The sequence below is a fragment of the Orbicella franksi genome, chromosome 1 (genome assembly GCF_964199315.1).
Source record: "Orbicella franksi chromosome 1, jaOrbFran1.1, whole genome shotgun sequence".
NCBI lineage: Eukaryota > Metazoa > Cnidaria > Anthozoa > Scleractinia > Merulinidae > Orbicella > Orbicella franksi.
The window spans coordinates 23,900,372-23,916,904 of record NC_138145.1 but is presented as its reverse complement, the minus strand read 5'-3'; the positions used below and the strand labels follow the sequence as shown (position 1 = coordinate 23,916,904).

At 36.6% G+C, this 16,533-nt stretch overlaps 1 protein-coding gene across 2 annotated transcripts in view; it reads right to left on the bottom strand.

Annotated features, from left to right (window-relative positions):
- LOC145478275 (uncharacterized) overlaps window positions 1-16,533 on the bottom strand; it is a 51,117-nt gene that overhangs the window by 32,199 nt on the left and 2,385 nt on the right. The window contains exons 1-2 of one of the 2 annotated variants that reach the window (XM_081456247.1): window positions 12,277-12,355; window positions 10,502-10,748 (exon numbers count right to left, since the gene is read on the bottom strand). In XM_081456247.1, the coding sequence (XP_081312373.1) occupies window positions 10,502-10,748; window positions 12,277-12,291 (262 nt within the window). In that variant the 5' untranslated portion in view covers window positions 12,292-12,355. Of the gene's footprint in view, window positions 1-10,501; window positions 10,749-12,276; window positions 12,356-16,533 lie in introns of those variants that run through there. The other variant, XM_081456242.1, reaches the window with a different exon arrangement.

Here is a 16,533-nt window from a genome sequence, read left to right as displayed (position 1 = left end):
AATTATTTTATTGGTGTGGATTTTCTTGCTCCCCAAAGCATTGACAAAAGGAGCAGACTCATCTTGTTTTGAGAGTTTAAAGAGCACTCGAGGAGCTAGAGTTGCTCAATGCTACGCCTTGAGCAACTGTTACACTTTTTGTTTGTTGTAAAGGCTCCCGCGTGTACTTAAGGATGAACCAATTCTTAGAGTAACAGACTGATGGCTAACAATAATGTAGGTGGAAATGTGCTGATATCAACACAGTATTGTTAACCAATAATGTTGATATTAATAATCTTCACCAACTAATAGGTAGTCTAACACATCTTCTACTCTGATTGATGTTGCTTTTACAAATTGTCAGAATAATATTGTTTCCGCTGTTGTGTCCCATGTAAGCTAAGTGACCATAGTCTCGTCTATGCATTCCGTAAGATCTCCATCAATTCACCTAAAGGCCATTCTACATTAACTTACAGGAAATTCAGCAATTGCGACTCTGCCAGGTTTTGCTATGATATTTCAGCACAAGATTGGGACAGGGTAAACAGTTATGATGACCCAAACGTTATGTGGGACAAATACCGAAATGTCTCAAATGTTCCTTAGTTTTGATTACCTACGACAAAGAAAAATGTTTCGTCCAATCAGACTGGCTTTTTATCAGGTTTAAAGTTGTCCTTAGACTGCTCAGTTATACAAAAAAATTATTTGCAGGCTTGATTTAGGGCTAAAAGGCTCCTAGGAAAAAGGTTAACTTCGGGTCCTCCATTTATTCAACCTTGATACAATTGCCAGACTGAATTATCTTTTATTTGTACATGATGCAGAGGAGCATTTTACAGTCCCAGAGGCACCCCTCCCCTCTGAGAAATTTGAGAAAATCAACATGTTGATGAGCTCAAACACCATTTTTATGGATTCTGGAAGACTTAGATACACAAGTTAATGCCAGTCTCAAATCAGTTTCAGCCGTGTTTATTTAGCACACACCCAAGAGTATACACAATGCAAAACATGGATGGGATGTTCAATTCAGCGCTCACCTACAGCATAGGCAGGTATGACAATAGCAGTGGCCAGGACCTTAGTCAGAAAAAAATTATCAGACTGAGGCAATGTCCATGAAAAAATTATTACTGAGGCAATGTCCATGATTTAATTCTCTGCCAAAGTACATGTATGTAGGGCATTTAGGATGACTATAAACAACAAAAACGAAAAAAATGACTGAGGCAAGTGCCTCGGTTTGCCTGTTACTAGCTATGGCCCTGGTAGCAAAAGCAATCCTTGCCTTTTATTGTGGACTAAGTAGTAAGGGATAAGAGCAAAATTAAATAGACTAATAGAAAGGTCTTGATAAAAGCAGACGGAGACTTTTTTTTTGAAAAAATAACAACTTTTAGTTTGTAACAAGACATCGGTTCTAAAAGGCTTTTTTTTTTTGCCCAAAATAGTGGCATCCAATTGCCTCCAAATATGAACTATTTGAGCTCAAGGCTTGTGCTATTGTTATACACTGCCATACATGTAAATATGCTTTCTTTGCCATTGTTTGAAAATTTCCGAGAGATATTGCCAAATAATGTAGATCTAAATTTGCATAACATAAAAAGCATGATGAAGATTCTCTGTTTATCGCTCTTCCTGAACTATCAAGCTATCTTGAGTCAAAAATATCAAAATATTGAGTTATGGATGCACCTGGGAAGTTTGGAGAGCATGAAAGAAGCATAAAAGTTGCTTGAGGCGACAGCCAAGAGCAACTCTAGCTTCTTGAGTGCTCTCCAAACTTCCCAAGTGCATCCATAACTCGATATACGCACAGCTAAAAGCATGAACCAATTCTTTTTGAACAAGGCGACAACAAGTTTTATTTGTGATTCGCTACAAAGTTCTCACAATGCACGGTGAAGAAAAACAAAGGTCATTAGGATCCTAACACGCTACAATCAGTTGACAGCAATGGTTGAGCGAAAACACTTAACCTGGTTTCCAAAATTGTCAATGAAAAATTTGCTTCTGCGAATTAATTATAATGAAAATGTAGACAGACAAAGTCAAATATACTCAATGAAAATGTAGACAAACAAAGGCAAAATACTCATGTTTAAGTAAACATCTTAGCTTGGCAAAAGTCAAAAGCTCGAAGTAGAGTTTGGATTGTTCAGAATAATCTTCATATTGCCAAAACTTAAACAAAAGGAACTTGCACCAAGCTTGACGGAAATTTTGCAGCTAAATTGAAACTGCTCACGTCATCTTATATATGCATGGCCATGTGTACATAAAGATTTTGTTTATAATGGCTCAATAGGAATTAGATAGGACTAACGTGTGCACTATGTTATAAATTGCAATTGTAAACAGTTTTGTGCCAATTTTCACGGATCACCTCATGTTAAGCTTAGTGCCGAGACGTGGTTTGAAGTTCTGTTTGTGTTGGTATATATAGCTGAACTTTTAGAGGTAAAATGCCCTTGAACTGTCCACTTATTGCAGGTTTTGTGCAACAAAATGGCTTAATATTGGTGTCTGCGTCTGCTTAACAGAGGTGTCCAAAGAATGCAGGTTTGGTTTACAGTAACTGTGGGAAGAAAATTTAGGGACTCAAGCTGGTGTCCACTTAACAGAGGGTGTCCACTTAATATGGGGTCCGCTTAATACAGGTTTCACTGTAATGAAAGATGCAATTTATTTTTGAAGGTAAACCTAAGAGTATGCCTATACTGAATACCAGCCATGTGTAAAGTGAATATAAAGCAAACACATTGTTAAATAATTGTGCCTGTTAATCTTGAATAGTCTGAATTTTCATATCTGTGATGGTTCTGTGGTGGAGGGCTGGTGCGTGTAAATGGCTCATACACATTAATATAGCCATCTGTTGGTGCGCAATGATCAACAGCAATAACCTACGAACAGTGTACATTAACCAAATTACTGGTATGCTGTTTTTAGTTGACCAATGGTACTAATGTGATGTTTAAGAGCAATTCTCCAGGAAAGTGAAGCAAAGTTGGAAACCGCACTAGATGACGTCGGCCTCAGGACTATGTTTCGAGCAAAAGTTCCACTCTCAAAAACTAAAAGTAAACGAGTCTGGTTCTCGGGTGCATGTGAACCAATTCAAGTGAAATTTATACCGATAGTAGAGCCACTCTCCTAGTTTATAAAATTTGCCGTTAAAATATTTTGGGTTTTATAAACAAGGAGAAAATTCTCGTCTTACTATGTTCCCTGTCAGCCATTTAGACAAGCAGGAAAAACAAGCACAACCATATTCGTAATTTCTCTGAAAGTACTCTTTCCACATAAACCAAATTAGCAGCAGAGATTACACAGATGTTGAAGTTTCTAAATATCATAAAATCAATTTGGGGAAAACTATATTCTGGCCATGGGTGCTGAAGACACCTGGGGCAAATTGCAAAAAATTGCAAAATTGGTTATTTTGAGGGCGCTAGGCTTTAGAGAGAGAAAATCAGCTTCAAAAGTATCTTTTATCATCTTGTCTGTAACCTAAATTTAGTCAATAAGGTTTCGGCCGACAAATTTGATGAAATATAAATTGATACAAAACCTGCCTTGAAGGTTTTGGGAATTTCTTTAGGATGCTTTCGTCGCGGGGTTCTCTCCAGTGTCTCTCCTTCGCTTGCTCCATTTTCTTGACCAAATCTAGCGCAGACTCTAATCTAACGATTACTCCCATCGAATACCTAGTTTGCCGTGTTTCAGACCAGAGATGATGATACAAGTAACGCGCATACACTTTACAAAGAATAGTTGACAAGGTCAAAACATGGTCGTAATACTTGCGATTTCTGCCGTCGAGTACCTAAATTCATTAATATTATCCAACCAGGAAGAAATGTAACTGTGTCGAGATCAATTTCCAAAGAAAATGCATACCTTTGAATGCATACCTTTTAACGTCTTTGGCTAAAATCGAGTCAGATATTGCGATAGTCGATAAGTCAACAATGGTGAATAAACTGAACGCGTAGGCCGGAAGTCTGAGAAGCACGACTGCTGACCAGATGTAATACAATGTGATGGGATGTAACACCGGATGTAAGTGTAATGATATCCTCTTGTAATGAGGTTGTTTTACAATGTCAATGGTGAAGAACGCCAAAACAAAAACAACGAAACCGAAAAATCGAATAAAAGCATCAAAGAAAAATTAAACGTTGAGCAACCTCATACCCTGGGAAACTAGGAACAAGGTTGGAATGTTTAGGTGCAAAGTCTAACTCGGTTTCATACCTACCACAGGGCCCCACGTTGAATTCTATTTTTAGTTGAATGGGTACAAGTGTAATCTGCATTTTTGGCACTCACAGAATGAATTTCCTTTTTTTTTTTTTGCATAACTGTATAGACAGACAGAGTTCGAACGTCCAAGAGTTCTTAGAAAACTAAGTTCCTTGTTCTCATTCAAGCCTGCACATCATTTGTTCTTAACGAAAACCCGAACATAGTTTAACACCTGTCAGTACTCCTGGATTTACTGTAGCTAAACCAAGAGATGATAAATGGTATCCTTTCTTATGTTAACTTGATCCAGTGTAGTAAAGCCAATGGAGGCAATCAGGTTGCGTAAAACGATCTGCGAAGCACTTTTCTTTTGTCCTCGTTATTCACCACGGTAAAACAGTCATAAAAGCGGATCAAAAGTCGTCCTTTTATCCCTCTATCAATAAATTGAACCAAAAATATCTAAACAAGAGAAGCTACAAACACAAACAAACAAAAAACACGTATATCGCATTTTTTAAAAAAGTACATCTGGTCAGCAGTTTTGCTCCGTGCATTTCCGGTCTGCATAAGTTTGGTCGTAAACAACGATTTCTTCTCTCCTCAGCCATGCACCACGGAATGTATGTCTCGATTTTGCCAAAGACTTAATTCAAAATCGTCGCAGACATGCATTTGCTTAGCTGTGATCTTCATGTATCTATTTAACTTCCTGGATGGATTTCGGATGGATTGTATTGATGAATTATTTCGATACCCGACACACGACTGTGTTTGACCTGTTCGGCTGTTCTTTATTCAGGTTAATGCATCATCCCTGTGGTCTAAAAGTAGATGTTCGGTGAGGCTAGCCAGTTAGATTTGACCTTTCCGCTAGAGTCTATGCAAGATTTGGTCAAGAAAATGGAGCGAGCGAACTGACGAGAGACCCATACTATACGACAAAAGCACCCTGAAGAAATTTCCAAAAGTTGCAAGGTAGGCTTTGTTTCAATTTATATTTTATCAAATTCGTGGGACAAAACCTAATCAATCAAATGCAGATAACAGATAAGATGATAGAAAATACTTCTGAAGCTGATATTCGCTATCTAAAGCCTGTTTGAGCCAAATACTAGAGCCCTCAAAATTTCCAATTCTGCAATTTTTTGCAACTTGCCTCGGATGTCTTCAACACCCATGGCCAGAATATAATTTTCCCCAAATAGATTTTATGATATTTAGAAACTTCAATATCTATGTAGGCTCTGCTGCTAATTTGGTATTTTGGGAAAGAGTACTGTCAGAGAAATTACGAATATGGTTGTGCTTGTTTTTCCTCCTTGTCAAAATGGCTGACAAGCAGGCATCTTGATTATAAAACCCAAAATAATTTAACAGTGAATTTTATAAACTAGGAGAGTGGCTCTACCATCTGTATAAATTTCATTTGAATTGGTTCCCATGCACGTGAGAACCAGACTTGTTTATTTTTACTTCTTGAGAGTGAATTTTTGGTCAAAACAGAGACCTCAGGCCGACGTGATCAAGTGTAGTTACCATGGCAACGACACACCTGCCGATCCAAATATGGTTGTTTTTGTTCATCCCCCCAGGTAACCTACCCCCACACAAAAAATGAAGGGGGGTTAAAAATTTTCATTTCCAACTTTGCTTCACTTTCCTGGAGAATTGCTCTTAAGCACTTATTTATAAACATGTCTGGTGTCAAGTTGTCAAATGCATCAATTGGACAGTCTGAATTACTGAATTTTCTAAAAGTTGACATTACCAGGTAAGCTATTTCTTAAGTACAAAATATTATTTTGTAATTAATGATTTCACAGACATTGCTTTCTTCAAGAAAAGATTCATACCGCACAAGGAGGTTTTTTTCTTTAAGAGCTCCCTCCTCCTGATACTTTGGAATTACTAAAGACTGACCATGGGTAATGGGTGTCAATATTTTCTGGAACTACACATGTATTCAGATTTATTATGCAAGAACATCAGTATTTATCCTGGCAAAGTCTCGGAAGCTTGCTTAATAATAATACAGTTTTGCAGTTATATGTACATCCAAACAGACTGGGTGGACCTTTGCCAGTTTCTTGTTTAAAGCAACTTGCATTTGCTTAAGCAAGTTGCCAAGTTCATAACAGTTACTTTGCATCATGATCTCAGGGCAGAGCCTGCCATTTTGAAAGTTTGGCAGGTACCTTCCCCCCTCCAGCATTGGATTCACAACCGACACTCAGTAACCAACTAACAATGAAGTACACTGTCTATCAATGGAAGGAATGTCATCTGTTGGTGTGTAAAGATCATGATAAATTATAATTGATATATCTTTGTATGGATACTACAGTACGATTACACCCTTTTTCCCGTCAGTCAAATTATATGAACAGTGTACACATAGAAACCTGGACTTAAAAAATTAAACATTTTCAAAGTAACCATGGCCAGGTAAGATATTTCTGAAGGAATATAATTTTAGGTCTTTGATTCCTTGAAGGCATTGATTTTTATTGTAAAAAATATCGCACTGGGTGTATATTCCATGACTGTGTATAAATTGTTATAGAACACAGAGACCATTGTCATGACAGAGATATTAATGTGTGAAATGTTCTATAAACAATTGCATGGGAACAAATTGATTAATCATGGATGCAGCTTCTGAGAGATCCCCAATACTAATGGAAACATACACTGTACATAAAGGTGTTCAGTTTAGTGAGGGTGGATGTTGCACGTTGATAATTTATGAAGATTGTTATACTTTGTTTGGTTTCTCTGTATTTTCAGACAACTTGATGCAATTATAATTGCTGCACTAAGTCTATTGAACACACTCACTTAATTAGAAGTTGAGTTCTGCAACCCATCCTGCGTGTAGTTAATATCATAGCTGCTACATTGTCACAGCTACGCTGTATACTATTGCATAACAAACACATATATTAACTATTTATTTTAAGTGCCTGTTAAATTAAGCAGTTTTTCTCAGAGAGAATTTACCCATGGTTTATTTGAATCATCCCTTTTTTTTCCCTTTGGAAAGATATTATACTTGGTTTTTAGTGTATTTAATTAAAATTTATTTTGTGATAATCTGTATTGGCATAAATGAATATTTTGCCAATATAAAATGGAGAACTGGGTGCGGGCATACATGTAGTAAGCAAGGGTGAAAGATTAGTATGTTTGTAAAAAGAGAGGGTTGAAAGATTTGTGACATTATAGGGACAGCCTTACCACTTGCAACCTCCAATAAGGTTAATTTGTGCCCTAGTGTTGTGTAAATCTTTTATACTATGTAGCGTTATTTAATTTATTTTTCAGTGTGTTGTTTATGTGATAACCTTATGAACCCAAAGGTAGCATGTAACACTGCATTTGGTCAGGGGCGCATGGTCCCTGTTTTTCCTAATGAGATGTTTTGAGGGGTTACATCTCCAGCTTTGGTGCATGTAGGATATTGATGTATTGTGTATCCAATTTGCTGTAACTTATCTCCAGTCATTGTTGTGTCAATTAAAAAATATCTTGGGCCAGGCTGGCAAATGCATTTATGCGTAATAAAATTTGAGTCAATTTTGTTGTGTAGTGCAGGCAAAATAAATGCACATAATATAACTTACTTATAGCTTACTTATTAATATTATTTTTGGTACAATTTAATAATAGCAAAATGAATAATTTATGGCACCAAGTAACAGTTCCTGTAGTACACAATCTCAGTGGAGACAAAGAACAAATTGAAATTGAATTATAGCATTATTATTGGAGGCGTATGCAAGTAATCATATGTTCAGCAACAAAACATCATTTACCATTTATGCCAGATTGATTTTGCTCATACATGTACCTGAGAGATAGTGCAAACCTTTTCAGCAGGAGACTATATAAAACTGAAGATTGCTAATGTAAACTTTACTTGTAAAGTATAGTTAACCACAAGAGCTTATTATTACTGTCCATCGATATGTCTCAGCCACAGAGATGCTATTCTGTTATTGTGTAAGTGCATTACAAACTTGCCAAGGAACTTGATACCATAAACAATGGACACTACTAGCTATGTTGTCTTGGTATCCTTCTCAACAATTAGGGCTCATGTCAAAGGTATTAATCCTATCCATTACTATTGTATGCTCATCTTACGTTATCACTTTTACTATCTGCTGCATATCTGATGTCAACAAACAGTACTCACGAACATGTTATGCTACACCAGTTTTTGTACCAGTAGCACGCTAGGCATGTCAGTTATTTTTTCTCAGCTAGTTTACAGTGTTTCCTTTCCCTCCTCTACCCCCCCTATAAATAAACTTGGACTACTGGCCTGGGTGCACACCTTCCACTTAGCTATCGCCTGTGTCAGGCTGGGTGGGTCCCTTACCCCACCTTATTCTTACCTACCTAAGCAGCTAGGTTGGGAAGCTTTGTTCTCTGGGTGAGTGCACTATCACCCCAATTCATTCAACTGGGTGTGTCTGACAACCGCCCAAGTTTCTGCTTTGGGGTTTGTGTCCACTTACCGCCCAACGTTGTGTTTATGCTTTGGGGTTTGAGTTCACTAACTGCCCCACTTTGTCTGCAGGGTGTGTCCGCTAACCACCCAATTACCTGTCCAGGGTGTGTCGCTACCACCCACTTTCATTGCTATCCCAGGGAGCACCCAGTGTCCATGGTCCCATTTACTGTCAGATTTGTCTTGTTATTTTTTGTCTATACAATATTATTAGAGAGCGAGTTGTTGTTAACTGTATCTTTGGGGATCAATTTAGAAAACAAAACTTTTCAATTTTTCACATGTGTATACTATTTTGGTAATTTTGTAAGATTTCATTTGGTAGAGATTAAGGAACTGAGTATATTGTAACCACTGTATTTCAATAATACCCCACAACAAAAAAATTAGCAAACTTCTTTTGTGTGGGAGTCCCTATGTTAACTAAGAAAGGATGTAATGATTAATAACAATGCCTCGTCTTTCTAAATAAGGTAGGAAAAAACAAGAAACTGCAAAATTGTCTGAAATTTGCCTCACATACAAGTTGGATTATTTCAATTAATAAGAAAATCCCAAAAAATAACTGAGGAGCTCTGCTTTTATGCTTGGCTAAATCTATATATTATGTACAGTGTGTTATTCATAAATTTCTGCTTTTGGAAATTCATTTGGCAAAGGGCCATAATCATTAATCTGGCTGAAATGAATTTGTGTGTGTGTGCTATACAAAGGTTTGAGTTTTATACATATATGTGAGTATTTGTAAGATGAACAGGGATTTTCCCTGACAAGCAAGGTTTAATTACGAAATAACATCATTCCAGAAATTCCCTGCACCACTTTAGCTGGCTGTGGATTGTTCAAAATGCACATTTTTGTCTGATTGTTTTCCTTTCAAGTCTAGTTTGAAATTAGAAATTAGGTTTGAACTCCTAGGTCTAAAGATGTTAGAAAGGGTGTCCTTCTTTTTAATAACAAAATTTCACTGTTTTGTCTTGGGATCTGAAAATGTTTTTGTTTTCACGAAATTCTTGCCTCGCTAGCATGTGTGTGATGGAAACGTTTGTTATTGTTTTAGAAGAACTGACAATTGACCTGCTCCAAGTGGGTTCACTGCTTAGTATTTAGTAGACTGTTTGAACCGAAATCACAAATGTCGTAGCCTCTTCTTTACATCCTCTTGGAGGCTACATGTATCTTTTTTCTGCCTTCCTTTTCAACTGTTTAAGTTGTAATGTAGCTGGAAAGATCTACTTTCTCATTGTCATGTCACCCTTTTTGCCGTTTGTGGGTCCACATTTTCATGCATCGCAATTGTGCGTAATTGTGCAATAAAAATGCTAAAGTAGTTAGTGTACAGATAAACTTTATCTCAAGATTAGTTTGTTAAATATCCAGTATCCTAATTTTGACATGTCAGAAACCTTCAGTGTTTCATTACCTTTGGAAAGTCAAGTAAAAATGGGTACCAAGTATGACTGATTTCGACTAAATTTAACATCAGTAGTTACATTTTTATTTTTATAGGATTGGTAAATTATCCCAGAATGTTTATTTATTTTTTCTCATAGTTTTAAGTTATTCAATGCTCCTAAAATTGGGGTCCTGATTTATATCTGGTTGTTGGTACATAAATTACAGTATTGTACTGCTTTCAAAGTGATTCACAATGTGGCTTTATATGATGTCATTTGTTACATGTACATGCAGAATTGAAATTACATGTACTCAGTAGTGTGCAATCTTAATTACATGTACCTTTCTTAAAGACAGCTGCTTCTGGAGATTCAGTGCCCTTATCGAACAGAACGTCTACTACAGTGCCATGTTCTTTCTGCCGGAAGTAGAATGGTCTTGACAGTTTCTCTTCAAACTCTTGGTTGACAGGATAGTTGGTAAGAATACGTCCATAACGCACGCGCCTTAATCTGGGTTGCCGCACATCTAACTTGTAAAGATGTAAAGGAGATCCGTCATATTCACGTGATACGGAAGTTACATCAACCTACAAATGTAAAAATGTGTCATGTCATGTCGATTAGTTCACTTTTCACACTTCATTACCAAGCTTAAAATTCACCATCTTAATTCATTTATCATAAAAAAATACTTATGTTCCTTTTAACAAATCAGTCTGATTCAGTTGACAATAAACAGAATGAATGAATGAATACTTTACATCATTAATAAGTCAGCCCCCCGCCCCCCCCCCCCCCCCCCCGGCAACCCAGCGGTCGGGCCGTGGCATTATGAAAAGGAAAACTATTATTTTTGGTGCGAAATCCAAGGATGAAGAACTGTGTTGTACATTGCATTTTGAATTTAGCTCACACCTGTTTTGTTATTTTTAGACTGTTGTTCTAGAATAGATGCCATGTTAATTGTTTATTTGGATTTCCTTAGATGAATGAATGTTGTTAAAGTTCCCAGCGTAACCAATCAATAAATATCGATCCTGATGTTTCGATTGATAAATCTAGATAAAGTGTTAGAATTTATTTTGATTGATATCGATTGTATCGATCAATCGGTAGAAATAGATAACACTCACATCTTCTTAATCGATTTTTGTTGATTGTTAATGATTGTTATCAAACCTAGTGTCTTTTTTATTTCTTGTGTTTAGACTTGACCTTTAAGTAACTTCATGCCTAATTTCAAATCTTTTGTCTTTCTTGCAAATTATAATAGAGATAGGACCCTGTGCATGCTCTGATTGGTCAAAAACCCATGTTTTATCGAGTATAAAACACAGAAAAAGCGTGTTTCATTGTTTTGTGCATGTAAAATCTATATCATAAAGCAGATGAAGAAGCATAAGCCACGTATTACTCTGTAATAAACGCTCCGCACATTTGAGAACACTCAAGGATTTCCCTTGTGTTCTTTAATGCCCATCGCATTTTATCACAGTGTAATATACAGCTCAGGCTTCTTTACTTGTTAAATACCTGACAATAAAACACAAGGGTTTTTGAAATTGCGCAAACAGTGCAAATCAAATTTCACACTTCTGATGTGCAAGAATATATTTCATGCAAAAATTCAATCATTCTGAATGAAAGCTGCATTTCATTGAATGTGCAATACTTTCGAATAGTAAATCTAAATAGAAAGAGTCCTGCTCACACCATTCTCTTTGAAATAAAGTTACCGGTCATCTCGCCACCAGCTCAGGGAGTCTCGCCACCAACGAACTTGCCACCAAGCGAAGTTTCCTCGCCACCAATAATCTAATAAGGCAGTGGATAAAAGAACGAGGAATAATCTATATATGCGACTCAAGAAAAAAGCTAAGAAGGTAATGCGTTGTCCATTTCAACGATACAAAAGACTACTAGTTTGTTTGGTGGCGAGTTCGTTGGTGGCGAAAATCCCTGGTGACGAGGTGACCGGATACCAAACATTTTGGTCGTGCATGTGAAATTTTTTACACGTATGAAACAATTTTGCAATGATGAGAGTGTTTTTCCATTCATGTGAACTTCATGAAGGGGTTGCCCATCCCTCTGCATAGTCAGGCAAATACACACCGGCATTTCGGACATTAAGACCACAACTTCCACAAGATCAAGACTTCAGTTTCAACCGGTCATCGATCATGACTTCGTACCGTATACTCAGTATTTCTCACAGTAAAAGTAGATAGTCAAAGGAATAAAATTCCTTGGGATACCATGCACTCCTGCAAATGATTTCTGAATACTTTCCAGCCTGCAGTAGGCCTCTAAATTGTGTAAAAAGGCCGAGTTTCATTGTGTAATTCGAGTATCCTTAGGTGTTGAAAAGACCCTGGGAACGAGTTTGCTATAACCCAGTGCTCTGAAAAAGGCGCGCCTGATTCCAACGGTCAAACCTGGGAACGAGATCGATGGAAATTGTGTGGGAACGGCCTTAGGAATATGAAGCAACAAAATCTGTACCTTTTGGCCCTAAGAAAAATTGTAAGTATAAAGAATCGCATGGCTTCTAGATAAAGACTTTAGATAGCGTTTTTGAAGATCAGTGTTCATCATTAACTCCACCTTAGCAATCAACTAGTACTGCTGCCTGTCTTTGATCTTTGTCTTTATTCTTGTCCATTTCAGCTTTGATATTTAAGAAATAGAAAACATGTACCGTGTTTCTTTCGAGTTTTAGTGTAAATCTACTAGCGTTCTATCACGAATGCCGTTCTCTGATTGGCTACGCTACTTACTATCTATTCTGGCGTTTTTGAAGTGTCCGTGAAGAGGATTTAGATAACGTTTTGAAGGACGAGTAGATTTATACTAAAACAATTAGATTATTCGCTCTCGATTTCTATGCGTGATAGTTGACCCGGGCTGCGCCCTTGTCAACTATCACGCGATAGAAATCTTGAGCTCATAATCTATTGCTTATTAGTAGAATTCTACTGGTATACTAATGCAAATGCTGCAATCTGATTGGCTGGGCTACTTGTACACTATCAGCCATTATAGTTCAGCACTAATTTTTTTCCCATTCTTATTGGTTTAAAATGATCACGTGATGCAATAGTGTTCATCCGCGGAGATACACTATCAGCCCATAGTGCCCGCCCGAGGAAAATACCTGGATGGATAGTACTTGTCTGTGAAAATGTTTCTGTAAACAAGTGGGCTTACAGAAAGTAAACAATTGAAATGTATTAAGTGGGTTTTTGTCTGTTATCTTTTTCAAATTTTATATCTGGCTTTAACGACCTTTCACGGCTTTCATCTAAAAAAGTTGAAGATAATTCAATGTGAATTTTGAATTGGTGCACAGAAGAAAATTTAGTGGTGAACAATAAAGACAATAGAGTGTTTATGTCTCAGAACTATCGGTCTGATAGTTGTTCTTTGGAAATTTGATGTTCTTAAAACTAGCATATTTGCCCTCAAAGCTTTGCTTGTCAGGCAAATATTTGTTTTAAGAACATGAAATTTCCACAGGGCAACTATCAGCCGATAGTTCCTCTACAGAAACACTCTATTGTTTAATTAGAGTGCAGTGGCTCTAGCTTATCCACTAAATGCAACGTTTTTATCATTTTTCTGAAGTTTTGGAAGAAAGTTTAGATGTGAATGGATAATTAAATTCCTGAGAAGACTAAAAGAAGAACATTAATGGTTTCTTGGCTTTAAAAACTTGAAATTATTGAAAAAACTGGTGCGCTATGGAGTTCCATCCCCGCCAAAAATCAAAGTTGATCACAACATTCAACTTGACAGTCTAACAATTAACTTGGCAAACAATAACATCATATTTCACTCTTCAACTTTGTACTTTGTATCACAATCATTGAAACTTTAAACATCAACTTTCAAAGTGATAGTTCAACGTTCAACTTTATCCATCAACATTCATGTGAACATGTCTACAATGATCTTGACACATGGGCTGTCAGCAAAAGATGAAGTTTGAATCTCCAAGTCGAATGTTGATTCACCAAAGGCGCACCTATCCCGCCAAAATTCAACTTGAGAATTCGACTTTCCAGTTGATAATTCAACATGAAATGTTACATGTCAATATCCGTGTTTAGCAATGAACATTGCTATTGCTGATGACGTAAATATGTTCACCATGACGTAATGTTCAATTTCTCAAAGTTGGTTTCAACCTCGTTCCCAGGGTCCTCTCTCTTCCTCCCTCGAGAGAGTGACACATGGGCTGATAAGCTGACAGCCCATGTTGATAGATAAAGTTGAACGTCGAACTGTCACTTTGAAAGTTGATGTTTAAAGTTTCAATGATTGTGATACAAAGTACAAAGTTGAAGAGTGAAATATGATGTTGATGTTTGCCAAGTTAATTGTTAGACTGTCAAGTTGAATGTTGTGATCAACGTTGATTTTTGGCGGGGATGGAACTCCATAGTGCGTGCGCTCAAACAACTGCAAATTTACCAGGGACAATTCAATACGTGTGATTTTGTTAAAGCATAAAATTCAATGATGCGTGGAAAAATAATTGGAAACTGTTACTTGTGATAATTTCAGTTAGAATTCTACTAAAACAATTATAGATTAATCACAGATTATTCGGGCTCGATTTCTATGAGGTGATAGTTGATGAGGCCGAAGGCCAAATCAACTAACACCTCATAGAAATCTCGAGCTCATAATCTAATTGTTAATTAGTATAAATCTACTAACGTTCTGTCACGAATGCCGTTCTCTGATTGGTTACGCCACTCACTATCTATTCTGTGATAGATAGTGAGTAGCGTAGCAGTGAGCCCTTGTTAACAAAATGACAGCTGCTTCTTGGCTTTTTTGAAGTGTCTGTGAAGAGGATTTAGATAAAGTTTTGAAGGACGAGTAGATTTATACTAGAACAATTAGATTATTCGCTCTCAATTTCTATGCGTGATAGTTGACAAGGCGCAGCCTAAGTCAACTATCACGCATACTAAAACTTGTTAGTATAAATCTACTAGCGTTCTATCACGAATGCCATTCTCTGATTGGCTATGCTACTCAACTATCACGCAATAGATTGTGTGATAGTTGACATGATGGTTGAATATCGTAGCCAATCAGAGAATGGAATTCGTGATAGAACACTAGATTTATACTAACAAGTTTTAGTATAAATCTACTAGCATTCTATCATGAAAAAGTCAAGAAGACACTTTGAAAAAGCCAAGAAGCAGTTGTCATTTTGTTAACAAGAGCTCACTGCTACGCTACTCACTATCCATCACAGAATAGATAGTGAGTAGCGTAGCCAATCAGAGAACGGCATTCGTGATAGAACGCTAGTAGATTTATACTAAAACTCAATAGAAACATGGTACATGTTTTCTATTTCTTAAATGTTTGCAGTCATAACTTAAACCAAGAAGATTTAAAGCTTGTCATAGAGCTCAATCTGAAATTGAGTTTCTGCAATGAGTAATTGTCTTTATTTTACATGTAGCCTTCAGAAGTGAAACAGTACAAAACTTATTACTTGATTTTAATCACAGGATGCTGTCTGTTTTTGTTCTAGTTATTGAAACAGAAAAGCTTGAAGTACATTCACCAACAGAACTACTGTTCATGGTTAAAAAGCTAAGTGGAAAAAATTCAAACGTAGTGATGATACAGACACCATACTTGCATCGTAATCTGTGGGATCTGACAGGAAATTTAACATGAGTCTTCAGTACAAAACTTGCAACTTTGAATTTTAATTAGATGTTAAAAAATGTCAGTAAGGACTAGAGAAACCAACAAATTTAGCAAATAATATAAATTATGAACAGAAACAAGATATCCTATGTGGTCTTTAATCTGGTGCAGGCTCAAATTTTGGATATACTGGACAAAAAAATAAGTGTTGTAGAAGATTAATGTTTTTGAGTCAATGTATTTTGGTGCAGTATTAATATTGCTTAAATTGTCCTTTGTCTTCTTATGTCACATTCTTTTCATAATTCTGGGTTTTTGACCTAGTTTTTTATGTATTATGTACAGACAACATTGCTATTTGATGGTACATGCTACATAAAACTCACTGTTCAATGATTGATGGCTAAGTGTGGGACTCGTGTGTTCTATTTCATTGGCTGCTAGTTTAATGTGATTTTTCTATCTTAAACTACTCTACTGTGTGATTATCTACTTTTGCATACTTCCTTTTTAATGTTTTTTTTTGAATTTGTATGGCATCCACTGAAAATTTTCATGTGAAACACAGGTGAAATGTGTGTGAAGTAGCTGTGACAATTTTTTGACCATTCACTGAGAACTTACACTAACAGGTTAAATTTGTGTGAAGAAGCATGTGAAATACTATAGCCATTCACTGAGAATTTG